At 39.5% G+C, this 12,971-nt stretch overlaps 1 protein-coding gene and 1 non-coding gene across 2 annotated transcripts; both read right to left on the bottom strand.

Moving 5' to 3' along the window:
* Positions 1–445: 445 nt before the first annotated feature.
* Positions 446–9,040, bottom strand: LOC149161185 (uncharacterized). The gene is made up of 2 exons (XM_089434801.1): positions 7,581–9,040; positions 446–1,565 (listed from the first exon to the last, which is right to left on the bottom strand). The coding sequence occupies exons 1-2, from the start codon at positions 9,038–9,040 to the stop codon at positions 446–448; spliced, it is 2,580 nt and encodes an 859-aa protein (XP_089290927.1).
* A 732-nt stretch (positions 9,041–9,772) lies between these two features.
* On the bottom strand, positions 9,773–9,875 carry LOC149161184 (U6 spliceosomal RNA). Its single transcript, XR_016262055.1, has one exon. It is a non-coding gene; the product is annotated as a U6 spliceosomal RNA (small nuclear RNA).
* Positions 9,876–12,971: the final 3,096 nt, after the last annotated feature.

Below are 12,971 nucleotides of genomic sequence, written 5' to 3'. Positions count from 1 at the left end.
ATGATCTTAAATGAGATATTGCATAAAGAAATAGGTCTGAAGTCGCTGAAAGATTCCACCTCCCTCGTTTTTGGAATTAAGGCAATCAAAGTGGAAGAGGTGAGGTTGTGAATACTACCCGTCATTCTAGTTGCCTCCACCATCTTTAGCAGGTCGAGCTTGATGAGATCGAAAAAATGGGAGAAGAATTCGATTGACCAGCCATCAATGTCGGGGCTTTTGTCTGGCTTAAAAGACTTAATAGTTCGATGGAGTTCCTCTTCAGTAATCGGACTGAACAGCGCTTCATTTTTTTCATCATCGAACATCTGTGGGGCCATCTCAATGCCCCAGAGAATATCCTGGATGGCAGCATCTGGCTTCCTGCTGTACTGTTTTTTGAAATATTCTACTGCCTCTTTTGCAATATCATGTTGGGAAACCAACAAGTCCCCGTTTCCATTATTTATCTTCCAGATGGAAATTTTCTCTTGTCTGGCTTAGCATAATTATGGAAGAACTTCGTGTTCTTGTCACCTTCTTTGAGCCATAAGGCTCTTCTTTTGAGTCTCCAAAATAATTCCTCTTGCTTTAGGAGTTTTAGTCTTTTCTTTTCAAGTTCCATTTTGTTGCATTTCATGCTGAGCGTGCATTTGCCATTGTCCAAGATCCTTTGAATGTCGTCCAGCTCTTTTTGTACTTGTAAGAGTTCCATCCTGTCCTTTTTCCTTTTTTCAGTCTGCCACTTCTTAACCATTTTCCTTATGACTTCCATTTTATCTCTAAAAAGCAATAGATAGGAGCCTGGACCTGTGGATAGCTCTTTCCAAACTTTTGAGATGTATGCATTGAAGATTGGATCCTGAAGAAGAGTTATGTTGAACTTGAAAGGATATCCAGTTTTGATTCTCTTGTCTTGCCAGGAGAGTAATAAGGGCCTATGATCCGAAACATGTGTGTTTCCAACTAAAGAAGAAAGCATTCCCATATTGTCAATGATGCTGATGTGCATAACGAACCAATCGATTCTTTTTTCTATATAGGCATTATCAGAGCGGCCATTTGTCCATGTTGGCTTCATTTGCACTAGGGCGATGTCTACCAAATTGTTGTTTAGAAGCTGGAGCTTAATTTTATCTGCAAGAGGGTCGATTTTTTTACAGTTCCCCCAACATTCATCCGGACTCAGCGTTAGATTCAAGTCTCCTGCAATCATCAGATTTTCAATATCAAATATATCTGATGCAAAAAATCTATCCCAGAAGGGAGCTTTATTTCTATATGGCGCGTACAGATTTAGAATGTTGATTGGGTGTTTTTTTCCCCTGATGGAGGCCGCAATGATGATTCCAGCAAAACACCTGTAGGTTTTGGCTCTAATTCTGAGAGGATCCCATAGAGTCGCTAAGCCTCCTGACAGACCTTTTGCTCTAGTGGCCACCATATACCACGAAGGGAGCATTTTCCTAAAGTAGGAGATAGAAGCCTCACTGCTATGCATGGTCTCTTGGATGAGAATTATTCCTGGGTTAGAGGAGTAGAATAGATCCTTCAACGTTATGAACTTGGGGTCAACGCCAAGGCCCCTGATGTTCATGGAAATAATGAGGTTCATTTAGAAGGCTGTCCAGCCGTACTTGCTCTAAGAGGCTGTGATTCCAACATTCCATGGATAGGAACTTCAACCAAAGAAAGGTTCTGAATCCCTTTATCTGTCATAGTAGTCCTTCCTATGAAGTGTCTGTGTTATGAAACCAGCTCAAGAAAAGATAGAAAAGAAAGATCAACGCCTTAGAATTCAGCCTCTTCGAGGGGGCAACCTCCTTTACATTACATAAATGAACAATTCTTGGATGATACAAATGAAAATACCTCCTTTCTATATATAGGAGTCTAAGTGGTCCCAATACAATCAGAGCCTACATAACAATAATATTGTAGGGCACAACAATAACAATAGTGGGCTTCTATGTGGCACAATAGTAAAAATATGGGCACTACATGGTACAACAATATAAATAAGGGGTATAACTACAATAGTAATGGGGTAATCACTAGTATTATAGGGACCCAACATGCCCCTCTCCTTCAAAAAAGTGTTGTCCTCAACGCTTGAGTAGTTCAGGATACTTCTGCATAAAATTCTCATCCTCCCATGTGGAATCTTCAGCGGATAAGTTCTTCCACTTGATAAGGTACTCTGAAATTGATCGATTTCGTAGCTGTCGAGTTCTTGTTTCTATGACTGCTTCCGGTTCCAATATAATTTTTCCTTCTTCGTCAAGTTCTGGCAATATTGTTTGAACTGGGAGCTTGTCGCCTATAACCTTCTTTAAACATGAAACATGGAAAACTGGGTGCAATCGAGAAGCTGCAGGAAGCTCCAATTTGTATGCCATAGTACCAATCTTTTGCAACACCTTGTACGGACCATAATACTTTGGTGATAATTTATTATCCTTCTTAGCTTGCTTGAGGGACATTTGCTTATATGGTTGTAGCCGTAGGAATACCCAATCACCTACATCAAAACTTCTTTCACTGCGATGTTGATCTGCCTGTTGTTTCATTCTATTCTGTGCCAACACGAGGTTATCCTTTAAGAGTTGGAGGACTTGTTGTTGATGTTCGATGTGATGTTCCACTGCCTGAACCTTAGAATTTTCTCTTAAATATGATGTGATGGATGGTGGTTGATACCCATAAAGTGCCATAAATGGGGTCATTTTTGTTGCTGTATGGAAGGAAGTGTTATACCACCATTCAGCCAGAGGCAACCATTTGACCCATTGTGTCTGTTTATCAGATACAAAGCAACGAAGATATCCTTCCAAACATTTGTTTACTATCTCAGTTTGCCCATCAGATTGAGGATGATAAGATGAGCTATGAGCTAACTGAGTACCAAGACAAGAAAATAATTCTGTCCAAAAATTTCCAGTGAAAATGGGATCTCTGTCACTTACAATAATCTTTGGGTTTCCATGTAGCTTTTGAACTGTTTCCATAAATGCAGTAGAAACTGTACTGGCTTTAAATGGATGTGATAATGCACAAAAGTGTGCATACTTGGTAAGTCTGTCAACTACCACCATGATGACACTCTTTCCCTCAGACTTGGGTAAACCTGTGATAAAATCCATTGAAACCTCCTCCCAACGTTGGCTTGGAATGGATAAAGGTTGTAATAGACCCGGTGTCTTAATTGTTTCAACTTTATTTTGCTGGCAAACCAAACATTCCGCCACAAACTTTTGAATATCTGATTTAAGGCCATCCCAAAAAAATTCCTTCTTAACCCTGTGGTAAGTTTTTAAAAATCCTGAGTGCCCTCCTAAGGGAGAAGTGTGCAATTCCATAAGAATCTTTTGTTTTAGCTGGGAATTCTTACAGAGGTATAAGCGATCTTTGTACCATAACGAATCATTTTTCCAGCTAAATGTATCAGAAGTACTGGAATCTTGTTGTAGCTTTCGAATAAGTGCCCACACTTCTTCGTCATTCTTCCATTCCTCCCTTGCTTCGTTTATCCAATCTGGTTGGATAATAGAAATGGCACACAACAATGCTTCCACATCCTCATCCTTTCTTGAGAGTGCATCTGCCACCACATTTTGCTTCCCTTTTTTGTAGATGATTTCAAAGTCATAACCCAACATCTTTGTGACCCACTTTTGTTGCTCTTCAGAGGATAATCTTTGTTCTAAAAAGTATTTAAGGCTATCATGATCCGTTTTTACCTTGAAGTGTCTTCCCATTAGGTAGGGTCGCCATTTCTTAAGTGCATGGAGTATTGCCAACATTTCCTTCTCATAAATAGCTTTGCTTAAAAACTTTCCCTTGATTGGACGACTTTCAAAAGCAATGGGTCTTTCATCTTGCATTAGAACAGCACCAATTCCATTTCCTGAAGCATCACATTCCACAATAAAGGTTTTTGTGAAGTCCGGTGTAGCTAAGACCGGTGCTTGGCACATTGCCTCTTTAAGATGTTCAAAGGCCTTTGTTGCTTCCGAAGTCCATGAAAATGAATCTTTCTTCAATAATGTTGTTAGAGGTGCTGCTATTCTCCCATAATTCTTAACAAACTTGCGATAATACCCTGTCAACCCAAGAAATCCTCGCAGATGCTTTATGGATGTGGGGATTTTCCATTCCTTAATGGCTTTAATTTTGCTAGGGTCTACCTTAACTCCTTCATGAGATACAATATGACCCAAATATTCCACCTCCTGGACTCCAAAGAAACATTTGGATCTTTTTGCATATAATTGTTTCTCCTCCAATAGTTGTAGCACCCTGTCAACATGTTCAACATGATCCTTCCAAGACTTGTTGTAGATTAGTATATCATCAAAAAATACTAACACAAATTTTCTAAGGAATGGTTTGAAAATTGAATTCATCAAACCTTGAAATGTTGAAGGTGCATTGGTAAGGCCAAAAGGCATGACCAAAAATTCATAATGACCCTCATGAGTTCTAAATGCTGTTTTCGGAATGTCTTCAATCTTCATTCTGATTTGATGATATCCCGAACGAAGATCCAACTTGGTGAAGTAAATTGATCCATGCAATTCATCCAGTAATTCATCAATAACAGGAATGGGGAACTTATCTTTAATAGTGAGCTTGTTGAGCTCCCTATAATCTGGACACATGCGCCATGATCCATCCTTCTTGTGCACCAATACTACTGGAGCTGAGAAAGAACTTTGACTCGGTTGAATTATACCAGCCTCTAGCATTTCTGCAACCATACGTTCAATTTCACTTTTTTGGACATATGGATATCTGTACGGCCTGATGTTTGGAGGAACACTTCCTGGAATCAGATGAATAGCATGATCATGATCACGCATAGGTGGGAGACCTTTGGGAGTCTCAAATACCTTGGAATGATTGTCCAAGACTTTTTGGAGATCTGGAGAAATAGATGATTCCAATGTGGAAACATCTAGCGAACATAATTGTGCAATTACACCTCTTTGCTCCTTTTTTAGAAGCTTTGTCATTCCATTAGAGCTGATTATCTTTCCTGGTTTCCCTGCAATACCCCTTAATTCAACTTCCTTTCCTTCCACAGAAAATTTCATGAAAAGTTCTTGAAAATTAAAAGCTATTGTACCCAAGGATTGTAGCCATTGGACTCCTAGTACAACATCAGCACCTCCCATTGGAATGGAAAGCATTGGGCTAGTCAATACATATTCTCCCATGGATAGCTTGATATTATGGCACTTTCCAGAACAATTTATTGTTCCTCCATTTGCAATCATCACTTGACACTCTGGTGCTGGATATAGGAAGCAATTCAATTCTTTTGCTACCCTACAATGAATAAAATTGTGGGTGCTTCCTGAATCAATCAACACTATTACCTTTTTCTTCTTGATTTGTCCTTCTATCTTGATGGTTTGAGGAGTGGTAATTCCCGCCAATGCATTACAAGATATGGTCGGATTTATTTGTTCTTCATCTAGGCTTTGTTCCTGGAATATATCCTCTTCTTTTGACCTTTCTTGCTCCTTTTCTTCTTCCTCTTCACAATCTATGTAGAATAATTTCTTCTCAGCACACTTATGACCTTTTGTGTATTTGCTATCACAATTGTAACAAAGCCCTTTTGCTCTTTTTTCTTCCAATTGTTGTGGTGTCAACCTTGTAGGTTGTGGAAGACTATGGGCAACAACACTTCCTTCTTTATAGTTGTGAATGGTATGCTTCCTAGTTGCCATAATTTTGCTTTCCATTTTTCTTGCTAACCTGAATGCCTTCTCTAATGAATCAGGTTCCCAAAGGCGCACATCATGTTGGATATTATCCTTTAAAGACCCTATGAACACATCAATCCTATGCTCCTCTGGAATATCTTTTACCCTTATGTTCAATTTTTGGAACTCCTCAATGTGCTCCATTATTGAACCCTTTTGTTTGAGACTTATCAATTGGCTAAAAAAAGTGTTGCTTTTTGTATCCTCATAATGTGCTATCAATTCTTCCGTAAAAATTGCCCAAGTGATAAATTGTTTACGAGAACAAAGCCATTGATACCATACAAACTGATTTGGTTCCAAATATAAAGTTGCCATACGTACCTTTTGTGTGTTTTGCACATTATTGAGATCGAAAAATTGCTCCATCTGTAATATCCATGTGGCGGGATCCTTGCCATCAAACTTCCTCATATCGATTTTTGGAACATGGTGAGTCTTTGATCCAACATTAGAGTCTATGGAATCATGATTAACATTTCTTTTGTTCTCATCATGAGTTTCCTTTACTACCTTTTCACCATTAGTGACCCTTTCTTGTAGCAACTTCTTCAATTCTTCCATGTTTGTATTCAAATCTATCTTCAAATTTGCCATCGAATTCTCCATCTTAGCTTCCATGCCCTTTATCTTAGATTCCACGCCATTTACCTTAGATTCCATGCCACTTATCTTAGCTTCTGTTAGCTTTTGTGAGCGTGACATTTGTTGCACTTGTTCTTGTAATTTTGATATATCATGTAGCATTTCTTCCTCTTCTTCATGAGTCATGCTAGAGCTTTCAGGTTCCTTACTAGGTGTTTGCATTTTCTTTCCTCGGGGCATCAGTTACCGATAATAATGCTTTACTATGCCCTTTGAATTCTGTTAAACCAAGCTTACACAAAAATTAAAAAAAAAAAAACTACACACCTTTTTTCACTTTATAGAAGCCTGATATTGAATCTGATGTATCTCTGTAATTTCGGATCATCCAATTCTGAAATTGCTACCTGTAGTAGCCTTCTGCGTCCTCTTTCCAATGCCACAAGTCTGAGCCAAATTGGATTCTCCAAGGAAGAGTTATGTGAAATCTCCCACAGTGACTTGCTTTTAGACTAGTTCAGTAGAGCGAAGTTGTACGACGTGCCACGAGTCACTGTTTCGACCTTTGGATCTGAAAAACACCCACAAGAAACTACAGTCCGTCCTCTTTCTGTAAATTCTTACGAAACTTCAATCCGATGCTCAGAAAGAAAGTTATGACGATTTTCCCCAGGTCACCTGTTTTGAGTGTAATTCAGGAGTCATCAAAAAGACCAACTTCCTGAGATCATATCTCCGAAAATATCGCACTAAAAGCTCTGAAATTTGGACCCAAGGTTTAGCGCGATGTCTTCTCAAATGGGTTTTTTTTGCGACTTCTGAAACGTCACAGAAAAAAAGTTATAGCGAAAATTCCACGATGACCTGTTTGGAGCAGCGAAACCCTAGAATCCAAAGCTCTGATACCAAATGTTATGAAACCAGCTCAAGAAAAGATAGAAAAGAAAGATCAACGCCTTAGAATTCAGCCTCTTCGAGGGGGCAACCTCCTTTACATTACATAAATGAACAATTCTTGGATGATACAAATGAAAATACCTCCTTTCTATATATAGGAGTCTAAGTGGTCCCAATACAATCAGAGCCTACATAACAATAATATTGTAGGGCACAACAATAACAATAGTGGGCTTCTATGTGGCACAATAGTAACAATATGGGCACTACATGTGTACATCAATATAAATAAGGGGTATAACTACAATAGTAATGGGGTAATCACTAGTATTATAGGGACCCAACAGTCTGCTTCCACCTTTACTCTTTTTTCGGACAGTAATGTTTTTAGCAGAATCCGGGCTTATGAGAGGGGAAGCTTGGAGCCGAGGCTTGTGAATAGTTAAAGGTTCCAATTCTAGAGATTTTCTGCTAAGAAGGAAATCTAGGTCAGAGTCGTATGGGTTGGCCGGTGAAGTTGCAGGAGAGTTGACCGGGGTGATCGACTCACAAGGCTGTTTGCCCTTATTATGGGATAAGGGGGTTTTGTCAGGGGGAGAGGGGGAGGACAAAATGGGGATGGGATGAGAGCCTATAGAGAAATTCTCAACTCGAAGAGGGGCGGGGGAAGGAACAACGTTGTCATCTTCTAGCTCCGGAACATGAGGGCAATGAAAATCTGGAGGGCTGCTGCTCGGAACTTCGAAAGAAAAGTCCGGGATTCCAAGTTTTGATCCTGAAGGCTGTGAAGGATTCTGAGAAATGTCCCGCGGGGGAGAAGCAGCGTGAAACTGTTCATCGAGCAGCTCGGTGGCAGAGATGCTGGCCGTTGAGGATGGATTCCTATCTTTGCGGCTGAAGAGTCTGCTCTTTAGATACCTTTTATGAGGGCAATTTTTGATGAGATGGCCCGTTTTGTGACAAGCAGCACACCTGAACGGAATTCCCCAGAAGTCTAACCGTTGCTTTATGGACTGGTTCCGCCAGGCTATTTCTATATGGTCTGGGTATCCTCCTTTATAGGTCTTCTCAATGAGGATCCAAGCTATCCTCTTGTCCTTTTCACCCAAGCACCATGGGTCGACATAGATAAATCGACCAATAGAGTTTCCTATCACCTCGAGGGTTTCCTTTGACCAGAGCTCAAGCGGGAGATTTGGGAGCTTTACCCAAATGAGATTGTTTGAGGGGGTGTTTTTTAATGGGTCATATCCGATATACCATCTATATAAAGCAAGAAAACTCCGATTAAACACCCATGGACCTTTTAGAATGGCCTCGAGATCAGCAGGATGAAGGAAGTGGAAGCAATACCACTCCTTCATGAGGCTAGAGATGACCGGGGTGTAGCCTATGACTGGTTTCCAGTGAATTGTGAGCCATTTCCTCATCTCTGTGTCGTTCATCTCAGGGAAATGCCACCTCCCGATCAGAGCTAGACTTTGTAGACTTTCAATCCTTTCCGTTAGGAAGGCGCTGTCAAGCTTAATTGTTGAGGGCGGGGCCGCAGTTTTGACAGGATTCTTCGACCTATTGTAACGATTCGGGAGAGGGTGAGGAGCCTTCTGCGCAGCCACCTTGTCATCTTTCAAGGAGAATGAATGTTTTCTTATCCTGTCGGCATTGATTGAGGTTGGTAATACCAATACCTCGTCTAAAGTTGATTGCCAGCTCCCCGGGAACGTGGCAATGTTCCGCGCCTTCTCAGCCTCCAAGGTGGCTTTAATTAATGCCTCCGTGGCATCGGCATCCAACCTGTCGTCCATTAAAATCTCCTCGGGGGATCGAGGAGATTTTTATCAAAGAGGAAGATCCGGTAAGTACTGAAAAAAAAGGCAAGAGCTAACAGGCATACTATAGGGCATTAAATGCCCGGCTACATGCACCCCCGTTAGCTCTTTAACACGCACGCGCGTATTTTTTATTTATCTATCACCGCGCGCGCGTGTGTTAAAGAGCTAACGAGGGCGCATGTAGCCGGGCATTTAATGCCCTATAGTATGCCCGTTAGCTCTTTCCGAAAAAAAGGCTCACTGACATCCGTCAGAAGAAAAGGCCTGGATAGAGTAATTGCCTGGATAAGCACCATTCCTCTGGAGCAGAGTTTGAAGTGACGTCAATCAAAACCAACAGATTCTGTGCAGCGGTTTGGGTACTTAAACAAATACCATACTGCATTTAAATAAAGATTCCATTGAGTTTGCAGAACTGACCAACATAATCAGTGGTTAGTCTTCCATCGGAGAACCAGCCAGTGGGACTATGAGTGTCGAAGTCCCTGCCATGAGGAGGAAAATTAGACTTGACAAGCATGAACAGACGTTATTCCCCACAACGGCAGTGATAACTCTAAAAATAAACAGAGCTATTGAAGAACAAGTAGTCGCAAGAACAAACAACCAACGGAAGGGTCGCAAGAACAACGACATTAAGAACATAATGTCAAAGATGAATTGAATAAGGTATACCTGTTGCAGTGATTTCAAGTTTTGCAAGGACGATTTTTGGACTATTTCTGGATTTGTGCATGTCATCCTTGTGCAGGGGCTATGCTAATCTTCTCTGTATCGTTCCAATTTTATCTGATGTCTCCAAAGAGACATTGCAAGGACGACTTTGATGTATTAAGAACATTATGTCAAAGATGAATTGAATGAGGTATACATGTTGCAGTGATTTCAAGTTTTGCAATCGCCACTTTGATGCTAGTGTAATTTGTGCCATTTGCGGGCTAACAAGATTGTTTTTTTGTTTTGAAAATCATGAAAATTTTAATAGAGATTTTTTTTAAAATTTGGGTTAAAGTTGTTAAACTTTAATAGAGATTTTTAAAATTTTGATTAAAGTTGTTAACCTTTAAGATTTTGAGTGTTCTAAAGATTTTTGATGGTGATGAAACCATTGCCACTTTCAAAAACATGATTTAAACAATACTTTTGCAAGATTTGTTGAATTTTTTTTTGCCCTGATTCAATAAACTTTACAAATATATATAATACAAATCTTCTTAATGTAATTGTTCTATCTTCAAAAATAAAAGTGGTTGTGCATCCACACATGAGCTCTGCAAAACCACTGCTATCAGAGCTGCAAAACACAATGTCTGCGGACGCTTCCTTGAGTTGTCTATTGATCATCACCAACTCAAAAAGATAATAGAAAAAGACACCACAGCTATAGGCGTATGCGTGACGCTTCCATAAATCTGAAGAAAAATTCTTTGTCGAGGATGATAAAGAAAGTATAATGAATGGCTGTAATAGACAGCTGTGGACAAGCTTCAGTGAAGCATTGATGGTTTCTCTGGACGAGATCGATTCCAAATCCACTGTCGTTTCATGCAGATCCTCCCCAATCTCGAAGATCGTTTAATGCAGGTTAATCTGTAGGTGCCTCATTGTCGAATATACTGTTTAATGTAGAGTAGTCTATTGAGCTCACAAATTCGCTCAAGGGAGAAAGGAAATTTAGGCATGTTTTTTTTTGGGGGGTCAAAATTGGATTACTTTATGAAGTTTTTAATGGTACTAAATTTATTTTTATTATAAAAACCAATTTAAACCCAATAAAAAAACCACAAGTTCCAAAAAATAACTTTCCAAGTGAATTTATTATGTTAATAAATAAAACTGTTTAATAGAGGTACACTAGGAAATTTTTTTATCTAAGAAGTTGTTTTTATGGTACTAAACTATTTCAATCTTAAAAAAAAAACAATTCAAACACAATCAAAATATCAAATTACTAAAAAAACATGAAACAAAATTTTCCACGTGAATTTATTACCTTAATAAACAAAATTGTTTAATGCAAATACATGTGTTGGAAGAATCATCGCATCTTTATGGAATCTGTAATTTTGACCATGAGGATCCTAGTTACTGGTTTGGAACGTTTACCAACACCTGCGGTTTTTGGTGTAACGGAAAACCTCTTCATGGTATCAAAGCTTGGACTCAGGTTTGATTCCCCCGAGTTGCGTTTGAAGGGGGTGTTGGAAGAATCACCGCACCTCTATGGAATCTGTAATTTCCACCCTGGGGATCCTAGTTATTGGTTTGGAACGTTTACCAACACCTGCGGGTTTTGGTGTAAGGGAAAACCTTTTCATGGTATTAGAGCCTGGACCCAAGTTCGATTCCCCCAAGTTGTGTTTGAGGGAGGTGTTGGAAGAATCACCGCACCTCTATGGAATCCGTAATTTCCACCCTGGGGATCCTAGTTACTAGTTTGGAATGTTTACCAACACCTGCGGGTTTTGGTGTAATGGAAAACCTCCACATGGTATCAGAGCCTGGACCCAGGTTCGATTCCCCCGAGTTGCGTTTGAGGGGGGGTGTTGGAAGAATCACCGCACCTCTATGGAATCCGTAATTTCCACCCTGGGGATCCTAGTTATTGGTTTGGAACATTTACCAACACCTGCGGGTTTTGGTGTAACGGAAAACCTCTTCATGGTTGGGGATCCTAGTTACAAGTTTGGAACGTTTACCAACACCTATGGGTTTTAGTGTAATGGAAAACCTATTCATGGTATCAAAGCCTAGACCCAGGTTCGATTCCCCCGAATTGCGTTTGAGGGGGGGTGTTGGAAGAATCACCGCACCTCTATGGAATCCGTAATTTCCACCCTGGAGATCCTAGTTACTGGTTTGGAACGTTTACCAACACCTGCGGGTTTTGGTGTAACAGAAAACCTCTTCATGGTATCAGAGCCTAGACCCAGGTTCGATTCCCCCAAGTTGCGTTTGAGGGGGGTGTTGGAAGAATCACCGCACCTCTATGGAATCCGTAATTTCCACCCTTTGATAATATTTTGATAAGTTCCAGCAAGGATTTTTGTAAATCTAGGTTATAGTTGTTAAACTTCAAGATTTTGGGTGTCCCAACGGTTTTTGATGGTGTTGAATCCGTTACCACCTTTTAAAACATGATTTAAACACTGCTTCCACAAGATTTGCTGAAAAAAAGTTACCCGACCAAAAATAACAGTGCGAACAATTCCTCTGTCTCAGTAACCTTGTCTGATATTGTCCAATACTATGCCCCTTGCAATACCATCTACCACTTCACCAATATTGTGTGGCAATACCACCTACCACCTCACAAATACTATGTCTATATATCCCTGCCAGTGACCTAATAAGTGTAATAATTTATAATAATATCATTAACCTTAATAATAAGGTAAAAATGTGTACAAATTCAACTTTTGAAATGAGTTTATTTACAACATGTTTGTCATATATCTTTAAAAAAATTCCATAAAAATCAATTGAATTGATCTTATATATTCTTTAACTTACTTCCTTCGGACTCTCTTTTCTAACTTATTTCCTTCCAATCGTCTCGCCTCAAATTGCGATTCAAGCATTTTTTTACAACATGTTTATCATATATCTTTAAAAAAATTCTATAAAAATCAATTGAATTGACGTTATATATTTTTTAACCTACTTCCTTCATACTCTCTTTTCTAACTTATTTCCTTCCAATCCTCTCGCCTCAAATTGCAATTCAGGGATTTTTTTTAAGATCATTGATCACTAGATTTTTTTAAAGATTGGCGACCATTGTAACTTCATAGCGTGAAAAAGTCCAATCTCCCCAAATCCTAGTCGCTGGTATTTCTCTGTGTTGGTAATTGACAACTAATTAATGTAAATTTGGGTAAAGTTGTATTAGTTATTGACAAGT

The sequence above is a fragment of the Pinus tabuliformis genome, chromosome 5_2, assembly GCF_031772625.1.
Source record: "Pinus tabuliformis cultivar Carrire ecotype Pingquan chromosome 5_2, CPIR1, whole genome shotgun sequence".
Lineage (NCBI taxonomy): Eukaryota > Viridiplantae > Streptophyta > Pinopsida > Pinales > Pinaceae > Pinus > Pinus tabuliformis.
This window is presented reverse-complemented; position numbering and strand designations above follow the sequence as displayed.